This window comes from Emys orbicularis, chromosome 2 (assembly GCF_028017835.1).
Source record: "Emys orbicularis isolate rEmyOrb1 chromosome 2, rEmyOrb1.hap1, whole genome shotgun sequence".
Taxonomy (NCBI): Eukaryota; Metazoa; Chordata; order Testudines; family Emydidae; genus Emys; species Emys orbicularis.
In genome coordinates, this window is record NC_088684.1 from 209,154,470 (window position 1) to 209,174,783 (window position 20,314).

General features: G+C 42.1%; 1 protein-coding gene across 1 annotated transcript in view; it reads right to left on the reverse strand.

Annotated features, from left to right (window-relative positions):
- Positions 1-20,314, reverse strand: part of STAC (SH3 and cysteine rich domain) — a 108,537-nt gene that overhangs the window by 58,980 nt on the left and 29,243 nt on the right. The window contains exon 2 of the mRNA XM_065399811.1: positions 19,880-20,156. Coding sequence (XP_065255883.1) covers positions 19,880-20,156 — 277 coding nt within the window. The remainder of the gene's footprint in view (positions 1-19,879; positions 20,157-20,314) is intronic.

The window sequence follows — 20,314 nt, forward strand, 5'->3', positions numbered from 1 at the left end:
GCAGGGTGGGGCTACCCTCCCTCCCCGTGGAGTGTCCTATTCTTTGAATGTTAAAATATGGAATCCCTACTCACAGTGCAGCTCTCCATTCACAGCAGGCTGCAGCATGAGGTCTCAGCTTCCTCCCTCCCTCCCCCTCTTTCCTGTTGGTAGTGGCCAAGGGAATGCTGGGAAATGTAGTTCTTTCCCTGCTCCAGGGCTGGCTCTATAGGCAGGGAGCTAACCAAGGAACTACAGCTCCCAGGGCCCCCTGTTGGTTCTCAGCTCCCAGGCTAGATCCCCCGGCTGCCGCCCCTGCAAATGGGCTGCCCCAAGCACGTGCTTGCTTTGCTGGTGCCTAGAGCCGCCCCTGCTGGTGTTGCAGCAAGGGAAAGGTGTGGTGGAGGAGCAGGAAGCAAACTGACTCTTTTCACAGGAGCAAAGAAGGGACCGGAAGAGCTGTTACACTTTAAGTTTCCTCTCCCCAATTCCCCTCCCTAACCCCCACATTTTTTTGGCTGCTGAGTTGAGGGTGGAAAGGAGATCTCTGCATTCCTACTTCAGCGCCTCTGATCGATGGTTCCTTCCCAGGGCTGACAATCATGTGCAGGAGCGGCGCCAGGGTTTTGCCGCCCTAGGCTGCAGCACTCCTCCTCTGAGCATTCGGCGGCGGGGGTCTTTCCGCTACGCGTCTTTGGGGCATTTCGGCGGCGGGTCCCGGACCAAGTGAAGGACCCGCCGCCAAATTTCCGCTGAAAACCCGGAGCGGAGGGACCCCCCGCCGCCGAATTTCCGCCGAGGGCAGCAAAATGCTGCCCCCGAAATCCTGCCGCCCTAGGCAACTGCCTAGGGTCGCCTAATGGAAGCGCTGACCCTGATCATGTGACAGATGGAACTTCTTGCTCCATCCCAGACTGGCTACAGCAAGGGCTAGAATTGCCCTAATTGCCCACTGGGCAACTCCCTCCCCCCACAGCTGGTGTAAATAGGCATAATCCTATTGAAGCCATTTGCACCAGCTGAAGGTCAAACTCAAAGTCTTTCCCATCTAAGTCGAGAGTTCCAGTAGTCCTGCTTAAGTTGGTTGCAAATGAAAGTTGTGATGTGATGGCCACAGGGTGGCCTATGTAAAACAAATGGTTCCCGGTCAGATATCCACATCACATAAAATCATGAGCAAAATCGGCAACCCCAGGGGCATCCTCAGCAGAGGAGGCTAGGACTGAATGGGCTGATGAAATATCGTCTACCAAGCAGAGATAGTCCCTCGATGTTGGGAGCAAGCTACATTGGTGGGTAGGTGAAGGGCCAACTTGTATTGCTCCTCCCTGTGCTGTAGATAAATAGTCTGGCATAGTTCATAAGGATCAATTTCTCTTTTCTTTGTTAAGAAAAGAAATAGCACGTCACAAACAGCCCTCTCTATCAAAGGTTCTGCTACTGCCTGAACTCAGTGGAACAGGGGTTCCAGATGTGAGGGGCAGATATGTAGGATGGAGGATTTAAAAACCTCTACATATAATTTAAAAACTGACAGAGTAATGAAAAGAGGCAAAGAATTTATTTATAGTGATCTGCCTTAAAAAAGTGACAGTATTGGTCTGACTTTGATGTGTTGTGAAGTTTACACCTTTACTTTTTTTTGTTTTGTTTTTTGTTTTTGTTTTTTTACACATTCCTGTTGGTTGTTAAGGATAGAGAATTTCAGCATAGCCTTGAAATCACTCTTTTCAATGAATCGTGAAATATAGTGTCAAACTGTGTACAAACCTCCCTGAGCATAATATATTAGCAACGTATCAATCAGCAGAAGATAGGATGTTAACATTTTAGGGCAGGAAATTCATTTCTGCTTGAGTCACCTTTAGTTCCCATGCATCCAGAGCTGCTTAAGAATTTCAGATAGCTTTTTTTAACATGTAGAAATAGACTGGGGGGAAAAAAGAGTTCTTTTGTATGCAGGCAGGCTGGAAAACAGAGCATAAAATTAGAAGTGACTTCCCAGTGACAGAGCTTTCTTTAGAAATATTGTGTTAGGACAAAATTAATGATCAGGCAAGTTTTTCTTCAGGGATTGGTCCAAAAAAACCCCCCTTCACCATTAAAAGTGTCACACATAAGTTTATTTTTCTCTCTCCAACGTGCATTGGTGAAAACACACTTGTTCCATCTGTAATTCAGCTCCGTAATGTCTACAGCAGTAACACCATTACTCAGTTATTAGGTCATGAATCGATCCTTGAAATAGGGCTTAAGTGGCACACTGGCCTTCTGTACGGGGCGAATTTCACTCTAGATCTTTTAATGTTATGAAGATGATGAGCTGATTGCCTCACAGTGAACACATAAAGCCAGAGTTCTCCCAGCATTCACTTATCAAATATTCAGCAGCTTTGCTAACTACTTCTGTCCTTGAAAGGAACTATCCACCACCGCATTTCTTAAAATATCACCTCTTGTTGATGATTATCTAAATGTTGGTTACGATGCAAGAGCAACATGATAAATAAATTAACAGCCAAATGTATTATTAAAGCCAAAACACAAATGGAATAAATCATCTCTGATTTACTGTATTTTAAACAAACTGGCATTGATGTCTCAATAGCAACTACTCCTCTGCAAAACAATGATTGCCAGCGTCAGGTGAGCTCTTTGCAAGCCATATGCAACAGAACTTTGTAGAGGGTTGTTTTATCTGAAAGGCAGATAAAAATTGCCTAAAGAAGCACAGTACTAATATTCAGATTTATCACCGCTGCTGGAACTTGCTAAACAGCAAGAAGCAATAGGTATGAGACAATATTTTTAACACGGAAAAGTGGTTCAGACAAAATAAGCAACACAAACACATCTTTAAAAACACTACAGGACACTACAGTAGAATCCAGATTTAGGCCAACATTTTTAAGTTGGGTTTCCTCAACGGACACAACCTAAGTTTGTGGCCTGATTTTCAGAGTCTGAGCACCTGGATTGCTCATGAAAATCAGGCAACATTGGATGCCTAACTGTGGATTTCAGTGTCTTTACTTCAGTCACGACCATACATACTACAGCAGATGTTAAATAATTAAATGTTTAAAAAAATCTTCCTATAGAAGATTTCCCGTGGAGGGTAAATGGCAGAAAAGTGGAGAGCTACTTCTGGAAAGCACTCAGATACTCTGGCGATGAGGGTGGTATAAGAACCTGACCAGAATAGAATAAAGAACAGCAGAAGCAGCAACCTGGACCAGTGGCTGAAGTAAGGACCAGTAAAGGCCAAGAGTTTGGGCTTAGTTTGGGCAGATAAACTTCAATTCCTAGATCAAAAAGAGATTTTTGATTCGGAAAGCCAGATTTTCCGATAATGGCCTCTATTTGTGTAGGCACAAGTTATTTGCACCTGTCTTTTCAAACCTGCAAAAACGGACACCTGATTTAAAAAAAACTGGCTCCTGAGTGTTTTATGAGATAAGCTTCTCAAAAGTTCAGATGCTTATCTGTACTAAACCTGCAATCTTCTGAGGTCTACAACCCATGACGAGGAACCTGGAAGGTGAGAAAATACTATCAGACCAAAGCATTGGCTGCAAAATGTAGAGCAGTGCATTTGCTATACTGAGAAGGGGGAAAGGAACCCCACGCTGGGAAATAGAAGAACAATCTGTTCTGAATACATCACAGCTAGGGGATTTTTCATCCCCTCTGTTCTGCTAATAACTGTTTAACGTTTTTGTTGCTTGTGGCACTCCATTACCAATGAATCTGAAGTGAAAGAGAATGCTGTGTGCCAAAGGATTAAGACAATTTGACTTAAAAAAACCCCTTGATATGTAAACAGCTGATTGCCCTCTGCGCTTCTGCTGTTCCAAACTTCTTAAAGCTTTGGCTGTTTCCTCTTGTGGCACAAACACTAATTTGTCATACCAACTTCTCTGTTGTGTACCTGGACTTTGTCAATGCAGACAGAGCAGCAGAGCTGATTCTGGAGCCGGCCAAATGAAAAGACAGATATCTGACTTACTTTTGCAACCCCTCCCTCCCTCCATCTTCCCCCCATGTCACAGAAGCTGCCCAGGAGGCAGCAGCAGAGGATAACTACACACACGCGCCTAATACTTAGTCCGCTCTCAGAATCTGGCTACATGCAATTTTCTAATCTGAAGCCAAATTCTGCTCTTGGAGGCACATTCAGCTCTAATTGACCTGAGCTGAAGCCACAGGTGTGTGCGGGTGGGCATAATTTGGCCCTGAGTGAGGATAACCCCAACTATCATATTTAGTAGAGCTGTACAGGAACCATTTCACAGGAAATTCAGCGATTTCAAATTTTCAAGTTTTCAAAACATGTTTTGGGTCAGCTGAAGCATTTCATTTTGATTTTGACTTTTTTTTTTAGGGCTGTCAAGCAATTAAAAAATTAATCGCGATTAAACGCACTGTTAAACAATAATAGGATACCATTTATTTAAATAGTTTTGGATGTTTTCTACATTTTCAAATATATTGATTTCACTTACAATACAGAATACGGAGAATACAGGGCTCACTGTATATTTATTTTAGATTACAAATATTTGCACTGTAAAAAACAAAAGAAATAGTATTTTTCAATTCACCTAATACAAGTACAGTAGTGCAATCTCTTTATCATAAAAATTGAACTTACAAATGTAGAATTATGTACCAAAAACCCCTGCATTCAAAAATAAAACTATGTAAAACTTTAGCGCAGACAAGTCCACTCACTCCTACTTCCTGTTCAGCCAATTGGTCAGACAAACAAGTTTGTTTACTTTTGCAGGAGATAATGCTGCCCACTTCTTGTTCACAATGTCACCTGAAAGTGAGAACAGGTGTTTGCATGGCATTGTTGTAGCTGGCGTCACAAGATATTTATGTGCCAGACTCACTAAAGATTCATATGTCCCTTCATGCTTCGATCACCATTCGAGAGGTGTCCATGCTGATAATGGGTTCTACTCGATAACCATCCATAGCAGTGCGGACCGACGCTTGTTCATTTTCATCATCTGAGTCAATCAGATGCCACCAGCAGAAGGTTGATTTTCTTTTTTGGTGGTTCGGGTTCTCTAATTTCTGCATCAGAGTGTTGCTCTTTTAAGACTTCTGAAAACATGCTCTACACCTCGTCCCTCTCAGATTTTGGAAGGCACTTCAGATTCTTAAATCTTGGGTCGAGTGCTGTATCTATCACATTGGTACCTTCTTTGCATTTTGTCAAATCTGCAGTGAAGGTGTTCTTGAAATGAGCAACATGTACTGGGTCACCATCTGAGACTGCTATAACATGAAATATGTGGCAGCAAGCAGGTAAAACAGAGTAGGAGACATTAAACTCCTTTGGGGAGAATTGTATCACAAATTTAGTTAATGCATTATTTTTTTAACGAGCATCATCAGCATGGACGCATGTCCTCTTGAATGGTGGCCGAAGCATGAAGGTGCATACGAATGTTTAGTGCATCTGGCATGTAAATACCTTGCAATGCTGGCAACAAAAGTGCCATGCAAACGCCTGTTTTCACTGTGAAGTGTCATTGTAAACAAGAAGTGGGCAGCATTATCTCCCATAAATGTAAACAAACATGTTTGTCTTAGCAATTGGCTGAACAAGAAATAGGACTGAGTGGACTTGTAGACTCTAAAGTTTTACATTGTTTTGTTTTTGAGTGCAGTTATGTAACAAAAAACAACAACTATTATTCTATTAACAGTGTAATTAAAACTGCGATTAATCACGATTAATTTTTAATCATGATTAATTTTTTTAGTTAATCACGTGAGTTAATTGTGATTAATCGACAAGCCCTAAAAGCCCTACTTTTTTATAATATGAAATACATTTTGAAGCAAAAAGTCATTTTGAAATGAAAAATCATTTGAAATGGAGTAGTCATTATCAAGATGCTTCATTTCAATTTTTTTTTTTCAGAATAAAATTTTGTTGAAATAGATACTTCCCACAGAAAGTTTTGGTTTTGATGAAATAGTATTTTCCAACAGAAAAACATTTCATTGGAAAATTTCTGACCAGCTCTCATATTAAATGTTGGACACAGAAATAGGTAAACTCTGCCATCAGTTACAACCTTTGAATAGAATTTGGTCCTGGATCTATGGTTTACTCAACACAGCAGTGATAGCTTAAAAACAACTCTACACAGTAGCTGCAAAGGACATAATTTTTTTAAAAAGAAGAAAGCCTCTCATTTGCTGGAAAGATCTCTTTCACATGATCAATACAGGACTTCACTCCATCTCTTCAATGTACATGAAAGGCACTTTTCTTCCTTTGGGTCAATCTTTGGAGCAAGATAATTTGACTGGTAAATAAAAATTTCATTATATTTCATAGGCTTTGGTCATTAGTTCAGCCAGATGAATAAGGCCTTGTAGATATTTGGGAATAGCCTTCATTCAGTGTTCAGTAGCTGCCCTGCTGCAAACTCCAGATGTAGATTTCAAGAGCCATGATTTGCATTGATTGAGTTTACCCTGGATTGAAGCTGGAGTAAGTTGAACCAGTGCAAATTTTGGCTTTCCTTCTCTACACTTGGGCTTTGCACGAGAGCAAATATACCAGTTTCTGGTCTGATAGCTAAATCCCAAGCCTAGACAAGGCCTAAGTGTACTAGAGACAGGGAAGGAAATTGGGAGAGTTATAATCTAGTGGTTTGTATTTAGGAACCAGTGGAGCCGATCAGGTGAGCTAGTCCCCAACAGCATAATTTCAAATGTAAGGGGACTTGTGTGTATGTTTCAGAAAGGGACTTGTTGAGGGGCTGGCTTTTGGAAATCAGCAAAGGGTTTTATCTGAACCAATCAGAACCTTACAAAAATTCAGGTTTGGTTTGTAGAAAGGGGTGAAGTTTGGGCTGTATCCACCCCTAATGATAACAAATGCTATATCACAAACAAGAATGGATTCTCCCACGCAGAATGGGAACAGGGCTCTCCCTCCGTAGGTACGACAGAGCTCAAGACTGGTTGTTTCAAAAGAACCTAAGGGAGCTAGGTACCCAAATCCCACTCAAATTCAGTTAATCCCCGTAGGCTCCTTCTAAATTCCCAGTCCTAGACAATAAATGGATTTGGTGCTTACTCTCCCAAAGGTGCCCCTAGCTGCAATGGTGTTTCAAAGGGAATGAAACAAAAGGGCCTGCAGGAGCAGGAAGGATCTCGCTGTTGGATGCAAAGCACTCCTAAATAGTGTAGTCTTCTTGGAGCCAGACAACAAATGTTTTTCACAGGATGACTCAAATCTGCTGCACCTTCAGAGGCAGCCTTCCTGTGCCCTCTTTTCTGGTGCCCTTTCAGATGTGTTACCCTCAGTGGTTGCCAGTATCACCTACGGCTACAGCTAGAGCAGAACAGGGTAAATATGAACTTTCATGCTGAACAAACCAGAAGATGACTGCTGACCACTGCCAGTAACTTTAAGACATCCCATAGCACGCAGCACCTCACTATTCACCCGTAAGCATGTATATAGCTTGCACCCCATACTGCTGCTAATAATACCCTCTCTCTTCCCAGCAAGCTCCAGGGAACTATTCTGTGTGCATGCTTAAAGAGGAATGCAAGGTGTTCTCCTTTCTGCAAATACCTGATGATTCTTAAAAGATCTAGGGCAGCACAGGATCTATTTTGAGCTTTCCATGTGTCATTGTCCTTGGTGTGTGTGTGAGACACATTAGTGCTGGTGAAAGGTGCCGCATCAAGAGCCCTAGATACGGAAGTTTGCTGCATTCTACACTGGCCAATGAATATGCCTCAACCCTGGCCTGGAACTAAGGACCAGCTGGCATCTTCACATACATTCAGTCCATAACCTCGCTACTGAGTTTATCAACAAGGGAGCCAGTTATATCTATTATGGAAACACTGGTCGTGGCTTTAAAGTTGAGTCTTGCACACTGCTTCATAGATGCTACTGGGGGAAGATGATGTCCAGGCCCTTTTTCTCCCTGATCCCCCACATTAATGGGCCTGGTCAGAGCTCCACTACTCCAGTGCATACTCTGTGACGTGAAACAGGGATTAAATGGGAGTGCAAGTGGGTCCTTTTAAAAAGAGAGAAGGGTGTGTTCCACCACATGTCCCCACCCAGTCCCCTCAAGCCATCCTTCACTGTGCTAGCTGTCTGGCTCTGGCATCCACTACACAGCTGCCACCGCTCTGCTCCCAGCACAGTTTCACATAAAGAGGTCAGGATCACGGTCTAGAGTGGTTCCTAATAAATTATTTACTTGATGAACTGTGCTTTTCTTTTCATGAATTGGCTGCAAACAGATTGGTTAACTCCTTATTCAGAATTATTTGATAATACTTTCCGCAAATAATTCCTGACAAATAATTAACTTGAGTCCAAAATCAATTTTTTGTGTTGCTTACACTGGAAAGATAAGTCACCTGCTTTGTTACCTTCTCTTGACCAAATGAGCATAACTCTACCAAAGGCACCTCAAAGAGGATCTCAGTGAAACCTGAAGCTTTACCTGAGTTCTCTCAGATAAAATTCATTTACAGGGACTTAAATTTATATGGTTCCTTTTACAATAATTGGTCTCAATGAAATGAAATGTCATAGCACAAAATGTCATGAGACAGAACTGTGGCTAGAGCTGAGATAAGAAACATACGGTACTTCTACAGTGTAATGAGACACCCACAGTTGGCCCATGCCAGCTGACTTGGGCTTGAGGGGCTCAGGCTAAGGGGCTGTTTAATTGCAGTGTAGATGTTTGGGCTTGGACTGCAGCCCAGGCTCCGGGGCCCTCCCACCTCACAGGGTCCTCAAGTCCAGGCTTCAGCCTGAGCCTGAACGTCTACAGTACAATTGAACAGCCCCTTAGCCCAAGCTCATGAGCTTGAGTCAGTTGACACAGGCCAGCCATGGGTTTTTAATTGCAATGTAGACGTACCCCTAGAGTATGCTTTTCAGGTAGTGACCAAATATTTTGTTTCCAAGTTACCTCATGCAGATAACAAGGGAACCTCCCAGCCATAGACAAGCTGTAATCAGAGTCGCTGTTAGCAGGAAAAAAGATTTATAATCTAGTCGTAAGCATCAACTATCTGGTGTGTCCTCGTGAGTGTCAGGCTGGGGTGTCAGCAGGTGTATAATATCCTCTGCACCCACACATATAAAATAGACTTGTGTCAAAGAAGGCAAAGACTTCATCGTTTGTTTATACTGGGGCACCTCAACTTCATCCAACGTAGGATCCAGAAACACAATGGTCACAAAATGGAGCTGCTGGCATCCACTTCCATTTGTAATATGAAAATATGGCCAAGAGTAGCAGTGGGTCACATCATGCAGTGCTGCATGTTGGCTACTAGGATCATCACATCTCTAAGCCATGCTGCTGTCTTAACGATAACGATAGCCACAAGCTACGCTGTAGCTTCCTGTGTGGGGCGCTTTTGCCATCCTTGCTATATGCAGCATTTTACTTTCTTGAAAAAGCAGCTCCATTAATTGACTTACTTTATGATTCCTGCAGTCCTTAAGGTGAAACTCCCATTGACTTGGCCCTTCATCACACTTACCAAGCAAGCAGCAACCGCAGTCATCTATATAATTGCAATATTTGGATGGCCTACAAAGACAGGTCTAGAGGTAGAAAAATAAAGTGCTTCCTAAAAAGGTCAGTTAGAAGAGAGTCACGCTTGACAGCAGCATTAGCCTCAGGAAAGTACTTTTTGAAAATGGTTTTCCCCCCCAACCCGGTCCGGTGGTGCATTTGAAGTCTAGGTTCTCCCCACAGTCTTCTGTTGTATTGGTCGATGCAGCAATGTCGCTACTGAGCAATCATGGGGCCGTCAAAAACACATTTAGAGAGAATTGTTTCAGCGGTAGTGGTGTTTTCACAAGTAGTCTGGGTTCAAAGTGCCTTGACAACGTACTTTTGAAAGTTTTGCCCACCTTCCTGTCTGCTAGGCAACAAACTTTACCCAGCTGCTTGAAAGTGACCAGCTGGAGATTAAACACATTAATTTTCTAAAATTTACAGTCAGTTAAAAATAATAAAGTAACAAATGTGAACTATGCTTGATGCCTTGCAAGGACAAATTAGAATTTGAAGTGGGCTTCCAAGCTCTTTTCTAGGCAATTTAAAGATAAAATTCTAACCTCATCTCAGAGGAGCAAGTCCTCCCAAAGGATAAACAGACCCAATATTTGCTTTTCAATATTCACTTTAAAGTATGCTTAGATCCCTACTACCAAAGAGAAATATTAATTTCACACAGAGATGCTGTACATTCCTCTGTTTCTTTACAGACTTATGGCTGGATATCACTGGGCACTCTTACAACCAACAGGAGAGGTAGCTACAGGGCTGGAATCAATTACTGTTCTTTCATGACTATATTACAAAAGGCCCAGCTGATTGCCTATGGACTACTGCAGTATAACTAGTGCTACATTTAACTGTGTTACATTATCAGTGGTAGGGGTTAGTACTTATCGATAGCCAATTTTAACAAAAAAAATCAAAGCCTGTTACAATATTAATTTCAAGCTAACAGGTATTTTTAAGTTAAGGTTTTATACCAAGTTCTGCTGCTGCCTTTTACGAATGCTTAATGTCTGTTTCCCACTAACTCTTCACAGAAGAGACTAGATGAAGCTAAAGTAAACATTAGGCTGGGATTTTTAAGAGTGCCTCAAGGAAAAAAGTGCCAAACTCCCATCAGAGTCAGTCAGAGTGAGCACCTAATTCTCTCAGGTGCTTTTGAAAATACACCTAAAGGGATAAGGGAATTACTCTGTCCTCTTGCAATAATAATATATGGGATACCCTTTGAACAGAAGAATATGGCTCAATCCTCTAAGCCCTTACTCACACAAGTAGATCCATTGGGCCTATCATGCCCCCTATACCCACACAGAGCAGAACCATCACATGTAGATCTCCCCCATTCTGTATAGAAATGGGTTTATCAACATCTGTGGCAATATTCCTCCCACTCCCCCTAAAACAGAGTCTGTGCCAGGGGATAGTGTGGAGACTGGGAAGAAGGCCATGTCTACACTTACAAGCTTACAGCAGCACAGCTCCCATCGAAGTAATAAAACCAGCTCAACGAGTGGTGGTAGCTACATTGGGATGCTCTTCCAATGACATAGCTCTGTGCACGCAAGCACTTATGCTGGCAAAACTTATGTCACTCAGGGGGAGTGTTTTTTCCATACCCCTGAGCAACAAAAGTTTTGCTGATATAAGTGCTAGTGTAAACATGGCTGAGGAGAGACTGGGAGTGAGCACAGAAGGAGGGCAACGCACATGATTTTTCCTCTGATCCTGAAAGATCTAGTGAAAAAGTTAATACAGTCACAAGCGGTATTATTCTTTGCACTGAGTCTCACAGGAGCCTTAGGAACTATCACAGCCAAGAAGTGGCCCTGGAAAGGAGCCAGCTGGGACTTCTGGCTGGGCCCAAACCTCATGTGATGGCACAGAGCCTCTCTGTGGATGGCCTGGTCTCATTCGGATTCTCGTGGACCTGCCAGGTTTCAGTGCTGTTCCTGTAAACTTTCCCCACAAAGATCTTCTCCACTAGAATCCACTCCTGCAGGTTCCATCCTCCTCAAAAGGGAACAATCTTGGCCATTGGCTTTAGGGGACGATCGTGTCAATAAAGACTACTCAGGCACGTAAACAGTTTGCCACATCGAGCCTTCAATTAGGAAGCTTAAATTCAGCAGTGATACTCAGTACTTTATCCTAATTCTGAGGCACGAACCCTAGTGCACATGAATCCTGTGATGGATTTTTCCATGTGCACACTTTTGGTTATAAAGTACTTCAGTTTCAGAAAAAGCAGTCAAAGGTACTACAGATAATGCATATAGCTTAGGAGTTTCTCATCAGCGATAGATCCTTTAGGTCAATTACTTAAACAGAAAAAAACCCCAAGCAACTGAACAGATACTATATGTAGCAAAAATCCCCCTGCCCTACTAAAAAACTAAACCCACGTCATTTCAACTGAAGGTTTCATATCAAAGCCTTGGCAAAGGAGGCCACATTCAGCTTTGGTGTAAATGGCCACAGTTCCATTAACTTCAGTGCAATTGAGTTATACCTGCTTACATTGCATCTGAGTTTGGCTTGTCAATGTGCTCTGTTTTATCGTTGGAGGGATAAATAGGATTACTAATGCATGAATTTTGTATTGCACTGTATTAAAACTTTGTGATTTTTTTTCTGTCTCTCCTCTTCCAGCCCCCTCCAGTTTTCTTCTTCTTTTTTTAAAACTTTTCCACAGGAAAAATAAAATAAAATGTGTTTTTTCCAGATTGGAGAAAGTTATGATAACTCTGCAAGGAGAGCATATTGCAGTAATCTCTCAGGTGACAAAGGTGAATATCAGAGTGGTAAAATCTACATAAGATTAGGATTGTTGCAGTCACAGGACCATCCGTGAATGGATATGTCACAGATGATCAGCATCTAGACAGACAGAGATCATTTGCCTTGTCCACTTCCCATTTTTGCAAGTTCTGAATTCACTATCTATTACATGGGCTGCTGATCCCAGAATACCCATTAAATCCTCACACTGGCTTTATGAAGGCCAGGGTGAATTGACATCTATCCAGAAGGTATTGTTGCTTTAATTTATATTCAATGATTTAATGAAAGTTAGTTATTCATGGATTTATAGCAGTTGTAATATACATATCACCATAAGGTGGGTGGACGTTATGGGTCAGAGTTAAGGTGAGTAGTGAAAGTCAATTGCTGTGTTTTCAATTAAAGAAAATAACTAACTGTTATAAGGTTGTTTTAAATGAATGGTTTCAGAGTAGCAGCCGTGTTAGTCTGTATCCGCAAAAATAACAGGAGTACTTGTGGCACCTTAGAGACTAACAAATTTATTAGAGCATAAGCTTTCGTGGGCTACAACCCACTTCTTCGGATGCATATAGAGTGAAACATATATTGAGGAGATATATATACACACATACAGAGAGCATGAACAGGTGGGAGTTGTCTTACCAAGTCTGAGAGGCCAATTAAGTAAGAGAAAAAAAAAAAAAAAAAACTTTTGAAGTGATAATCAAGATAGCCCAGTACAGACAGTTTGATAAGAAGCAAGTGTGAGAATACTTACAAGGGGAGATAGATTCAATGTTTGTAATGGCTCAGCCATTCCCAATCCCTATTTAGCCCTGAGTTGATTGTGTCTAGTTTGCATATCAATTCCAGCTCAGCAGTCTCTCGTTGGAGTCTGTTTTTGAAGTTTTTCTGTTTTAAGATAGCCACCCGCAGGTCTGTCAAAGAATGGCCAGACAGGTTAAAGTGTTCTCCCACTGGTTTTTGAGTATTATGATTCCTGATGTCAGATTTGTGTCCATTAATTCTTTTGCGTAGAGACTGTCCGGTTTGGCCAATGTACATGGCAGAGGGGCATTGCTGGCACATGATGGCATATATCACATTGGTAGATGTGCAGGTGAACATTTTTTTTTCTCTTACTTAATTGGCCTCTCAGACTTGGTAAGACAACTCCCACCTGTTCATGCTCTCTGTATGTGTGTATATATATCTCCTCAATATATGTTTCACTCTATATGCATCCGAAGAAGTGGGCTGTAGCCCACGAAAGCTTATGCTCTAATAAATTTGTTAGTCTCTAAGGTGCCACAAGTACTCCTGTTATTTTTAAATGAATGGCTATTTACTGACTGGGAACACTGAAAATACATTCTAAACAGATTTATTTTCATGTCAGATATTTTAAAAACCAAGTTGGGTTAATTTGTTGATGTGCCACTTCTATTTGCCTTAGACAGGATGTATTAACGACATGCAGTCTGCGTGGAATGTGTGGAAAATAAGATTTTTTTGCCATCTGAGTCATTACGGGAAATGAACCGTAAATGAGTAAAATGTTTAGAAGAGGGCCACAGATGGAGCAGGGTTTTTTAAATACACAATGTTTTCTTTTAAGTGTGAAGTACTGACACAATGTTTTCTGCTAAGCGCAAAGTACTATAGTGATGAGTGATGACACACCATAGACTGGGAGAAAAGAGAGAACACATGGTTTTGATCACCCTATCTTTTTTAAGATTCTTTTTTCTGACGTGGCATTACATTTACAGTTCCTGTCTTTGCTGGTGTGTAGATATTAAATGCTGACAGACTTTTTCCTTCACCTCATATTGAACTGAGTTATCACATTCTGCCTAAAACAAGTGAAATCTTAGAAAAGAAAACAAAAAATGGGAAGAAGCATCTGAAGTTGGGTGTAGAACAGGTCCTTGGTAATAGTGACTATAATATAATTAAATTTAACATCCCTGTGGCAGGGAAAACACCACAGCAGCCCAACACTCTAGCATTTAATTTCAGAAATGGGAACTAAACAAAAAGGAGGAGATTAGTTAAACAGAAATTAAAAGGTACAGTGACTAGAGTGAAATCCCTGCAAGCTGCATGGACACTTTTTAAAGACACCATAATAGAATCTCAACTTAAATATATACCCCAAATTAAAAAAACATAGTAAGAGAATCAAAAAAGTGCCACAGTGGCTAAACAACAAAGTCAAAGAAGCAGTGAGAGTCAAAAAGGCATCCTTTAAAAAGTGGAAGTTAAATCCTAGTGAGGAAAATAGAAAGTAGCATAAACTCTGGCAAATGAAATGTAAAAACATAATTAGGAAGGTCAAAAAAGAATTTGAAGAACAGCTAGCCAAAGACTCAAAAAGTAAAAGCAATTTTTTTTTAAAGTACATCAGAAGCAGGAAGCCCGCTAAATAACCAGCGGGGCCACTGGACGAACCAGATGCTAAAGGAGCACTCAAGGACAATAAGGCCATTGCGGAGAAACGAAATGAATTCTTTGCATCGGTCTTCATGGCTGAGGATGTGAGAGAGATTCCCAAACCTGAGCCATTCCTTTTAGGTGACAAATCTGAGGAAGACAGGATACTGGGCTAGATGGACCTTTGGTCTGACCCAATATGGCCGTTCTTATGTTCTTAACGTGGCCTGAAGTTCATCTTTTTCGGTGTTTGTCCCATGTTCCGACAGATCTCTGGTCGGGACGCAATTTGTCCCGATATTTTGCTCTGCCGGCAGCACTTGGCTTTTTTCTTTTGCTCCCCCTAGTGTCCCGATATTTTGTTCCTCTCATCCGGTCACCCTATTAAACACTCACGACTGGCCAGTGTCAGCTGACTTGGGCTCGGGCTACAGTGCTATAAAATGGCAGTGTAGACATTTGTGCGCAGGCTGGAGCCTGGGCTCTGGGAGCCCATGAAGGGGGAAAGTCCCAGAGTGCAGGCTTCAGCCTGAGCCCAAACATCTACACTGTAACTTTATTGCTCTGCAGCCTAAGATCAGCAAGCCCAAGTCACCTGACATGGGTCAGCTGGGAGTGTTTTATTGCAGTGTAGACATACCCAAAGTACTACTGCAAGAAACTGCCCTAAGATGGGAGCTCCCTTTATCCTGTAGTGCTCCCCTGAATGTGGAAGGCTCTCCCTTGTTTGGTCTGACAGGCAAGAACTGCCTCTGTGACAAATGCTCATTTTGCCACTCTAGCACAAGGGAATTGCACCCAAAAAACTGAGAGCAACACTTGGCCTCCCATCTTTAAGCCCAAGCTTAAAGCATATTATTGTTCCATGTCCTGGTCATTTCCACAGGAATTTTACCTTGTGAGTGCTTTTGAATGGGTTGTAATGCATTTTGGGATGCACTATATGAAAAGCACTAAAGTAGCTTTTCATTGTACCCATCCTATTCTGTATATTGAAACCAGTTATATGTATTTGACCTTTATCTCCTGACTCTACATCTGTAAAAGGAACAAACTGAGACAATAAGGGAGCCCACACTGAAAGGCAGAATTGGGCTCATTGTACTTGATGACAAAGAGGGATGTGATACGCACATTTTCTGTAGGATGATGATGTTTCATGTTCCATCACTTTAATTTTGCCTTCAGTGAAAAGAGCAGCATAGAGAGCCTGCTGTCTGTGTTGTAAGTTTCTTGTTAGCTCTTAAGCTACAGTAAGATTTTGACACACTGGCAGGATAGAAGAGCATGCTGTGCAGAGCTCATCATTCAGCACCATACCCAACTGTGCTGTTCAGTTCATAGATCAGCGCTCCACTTAAAGTGAGCCTGGAATCCTTCCGGATGACAAAAACAATCAAACCATCTGAAGCCAAGTGGAGATTTTCCTGGACTCTTTCTCTCAGTGACCTTTACAAGTCTTCAAAACATATTTCAGCCTTTCCCTTCACTCCAATCAATAAAGAATTTTGAGCCATACACTCATTACCCTTAAATATCACAGCTGATGGAAAATATGAATGGAAAGAATGAAAGGTGTTATGTTATTACAATGAAAATTCAGAATCACAACTGACCAGGGCAGAAGTGGGTTGGCACAAGCTTTTTCGTTTGGAAGCAGGAAATATGATGAGATTTCCCCCCAAAGTGCCTGTTTTGTTTCAACAGCCCTATGGCCCATAGTTACACAGCTTATCTGGAGTAATTGAGCTATATCAAATATTAATATTCAGTTTCCACAGGCAGTCCATAATACAATGCTATACAATCAGACATGGCTATGGGAAGAAGAGATGGAGAGGACTGCTGTAATAGAAGCAGTTCCATACGTCACTTTACAGGGTGTCTAGACTGTAGAGTACCATGTGGTAAAATAAATCTCAAAACACCTTTTCCTTGCACCTTCAAGTGGAAGATGCACCAACAGCTGCATAGCAGAGGTCTGAGCAATTCACCTGACTCATCCAGGCAGCCAGAGAAAGTAGGTCACATTAGCTTCAACTCAGCAGGGATAAAAGGTTTCTTTCTGTAGCAAAAGGGCTAAAGTGAGGGGTGGGAAGCCCTTCAAGGGGAAGCCCTGGGGAGATCCAGCTCAGGATGCAGGTAGGGCCAAACTGATGTTTTGTAGTATGCCCTGCTTCAGGCCTTGCCTGTTTAAACTGTGTCATGGAGGAAGCTGAAAAAAGGCAAAGGGTGTATAAGAACTGGACTTCCAGGAGCTGTGCTTGCTGCAGGGAGTTGGCCCCACCTACCTACAAAAGAGCAATAATATTTTGGAATTGTGTTGGTTTGCAGTCTTACTAATCTACATCATTCACAGCATTAGTGAGAGACAGTTAAAAATGTGAAGAGTGGGAAGCAAAGTTGTTCTGAGCTTATATTCTCAGCTGTATACATTTTTGAAATTAATACTTGAGAACAAATCCACATTGGCCTGTTTGGTTTAAATAACCTGTTGTCCTCAATCAGACCCACGCCAGCCATACTTCTTTTGCTCTAGGCCTCTAGTATTCCATGGTGTTAATACTCTCTCATATCCTCCTGGCCTCTGATCTCAAACAGGAAACTATTCTCCTCCTCTCAAGATTTTTTAAGGCTATAAACCTTATATATAATAGTACTTGATGACCTGTCCCCAGATAGGGCTTAGTCCTGTGTGCCCAAGATCAGCAAGTAGCACTGTCTTCAACTCCCATGTTATATTTAAACTTTATTTAAAATACATTTTAATTTCAAAGGCTTCCTTTTTAGCATAGGTGTGACCCCAGAACCTCTTCTGCAAGGAGGTATAGAAGGCTTACAGGGACCTCCTAATTCTAGTACGTGCGTTCTAGTTCACCAAAAAAACGTCATGTGAGGTCTCAGATGAAAGCCGGTGTCCCACTGCTCACCAATATCATCACAAAATACATGTATGGATGTTGTGCAAGGAGTTATGCAAATACACTGAAAATCTGTTGAGTCTGTATCAAGGCACTGGTCACCAGCGAAGGTGAAAAACAGGGTCTGTCAGTCCAGAGGTGTTTATCCATCTGTTTACACATAAATTGGTTACTGTCTCATTCAAATTGGGTCTCCTATCACCAGGCTGAACTGAATGCAAATGAAGAATTGTAAGAATTTCAGAAAGAAACTAACAGTAAGAAAAAGACAGCTGCTGGAGAGAACCATATCTTGAGATGCACATCAAAGGTTTGCTTCAGTATATTTGGGGGAGCAGGAAGACAAAGGAGATGCCTGGGCATCCCTCACCAAGGAAGTAAATGGACAGCAAATTTCTTTCTGAAAATGAGGTCACAACCAGGCTTGGTTGAAAATGCTGGAGTAGACTTTGGGTGAGATAAACTTCTTTAGAGAGAAGGTTAATCTGTTATTTCACTGCAGTCTCTAGAAAGCATGTCATGATTTTGTTTTGTATGTAGCCATTTGTTTCCAATATTCTTACTCTCCATCATTGAAATCTCTGTTCTTTGATAATAAACTTATTCTTATTTTCACCATAAATACATCTCAGTGCTGTGGTGTTAAGCAAAATAAATGGCCTGAGTTGAATCTTACAAACTGGTGTGCGCTGTTCCTTTGGGAACAGCAGGCCTAGGTAATTCAGTGGGTGTTCATTGGAGAAAGGGCTAGACACTGCAGGTAATGCTCTGAGGACTTGGGAGGTGGTGTGTACCTATCGCTACCTGTACAAAGAGAGCAAGACCTACAGAGGCCTGGAAGGCAGTGCTTGTGCTGCCCGAGGCTGGTGGTTTCAAGAAGCTGACCCACAGCAAGCACAGACAAGACTCCTTCATGCTAAGGGCAGGTAGTGGTGAGGTGCCTCACAACCCTGAGTACCCTTAGAGAGCGTCACAATAGGAATATCACTAAATACAGCTGAAGTCCAGGGCAATGTCTTCTGTTGGCCCACCATCCATTTAAAAATTCTGCAGGAGGGCCCCAGGCCCTAGAAACACTGGAAAAGCTAAGACAGGACACCACCAATGCCACAAACTGAAAAAACGAGCATACTAGCATCTTCAGATAAGGGAGCCAGAGAACCTCACAACAGACAAGGGGCCACATCCTCATCAGCTCCCCAGAACTCCATGGAGTTACACTAGTTTGCACTGGTCCAATGTACAGCTCAGAAAACAAACATATTTTCTCACATCACACCTGGCATTTTGAAATCTGCCACCATACTGAAGAATATGCGCTGCTGCAGGTTTCTGTCTAATACTTGAGCCAAGGAAGCGTGTCACTTTTTCTACATGAAAGTATTCACTGCCCCACTCTAATTTTTCCTGAGGAATAACATGGGCCCGGTTCTCCTCTCACTTACTCACTTTTACAGTGATATAACTCCATTGATTTCAGTGGAATTGCTCCTGCTTTACATCATTGTATGTGGGAGGATAATCATCCCAGGTGAAGTGAATCATTTGCAACACTGAGTGTGCCGGCCAACATTCTCGAGTAACAGCCTCCCTGTTGGCCTATTGATGGCTGGCATTGACCCCCACCCCCCATGACATGTAGAGGATGCAGCCTCTGTGCCGCCATCCTGCCTGCACCCCTCTCTCTACCTCTTCTGGAGCACTATTGCAAAGCTGGTGTGGCAAGCCTCCACACTTGGGCGAATTTACACGTAATCTCTGTAGGATGAATCAGAATAGTAATTAACACTTTGGAATGCAGTGAAACAGTGTGGGACTTTCGTTCTATTTGATTCATTATAATGAATGACATTTTACCATATTTTCTAGCAATACAGCCAACAGGAACCAATATTCATCAAAACCCAACAGGGCAAAATTTGGCTCCATAGCTTCTGAGTTGTGATACCTACGTGTCATCATGGGGAGATATCTGTTATTTGGGTCAAGCTGCAACCTATGTTAACTACACAGCTTGAAGTGTGAGATCAAGGAGCCCATGATCATGTTAATGGGCTGGTTGGTGTGGATCGTCAGTCCAAGTTCCTTTGGACTAGTACTGTCAAGAACATCTCTATGGTCACATATGGTCTGGGAAGGCCACTCTGCATATTCTTTCTCACACACAAACAAAATAATTCTTACCAACAATCATGTGGTTGCAGACATCACAGAAGGTGGGTTTTTTGAAGATGTACTCCTGGAAAACATGAACCTGGTTGCTTTCTGACTGCTGTTGGAGTTTGATGGGTGTGGAGGTCTGGCTCTCTGAGCTGGGGAGCTGGCCGGTGCTGGTGCTCACCTCAGGCAGCAAATCAACTTGTAATTTCACGTCACTGTTAGTCCTCTGGAAAAAGTTGTCTGCGCTTTTACTCCGTAAGCTTTTGGTCTTGAAAGAGAGTGATCTTTTCAGTTTCTGGAGCTGCAATGCAATAACAGAAGAGTTGGTCACTTTTTTTTAAACACACAGCAGGTCAGGGTCATGTTGTGAGGTGTATTGTTGACTTTGTGCATACATGTACATTTCCATTGATATTAACAGTATGTTGGGAATGGGTTATCCCAGAGATGGGACTGCAA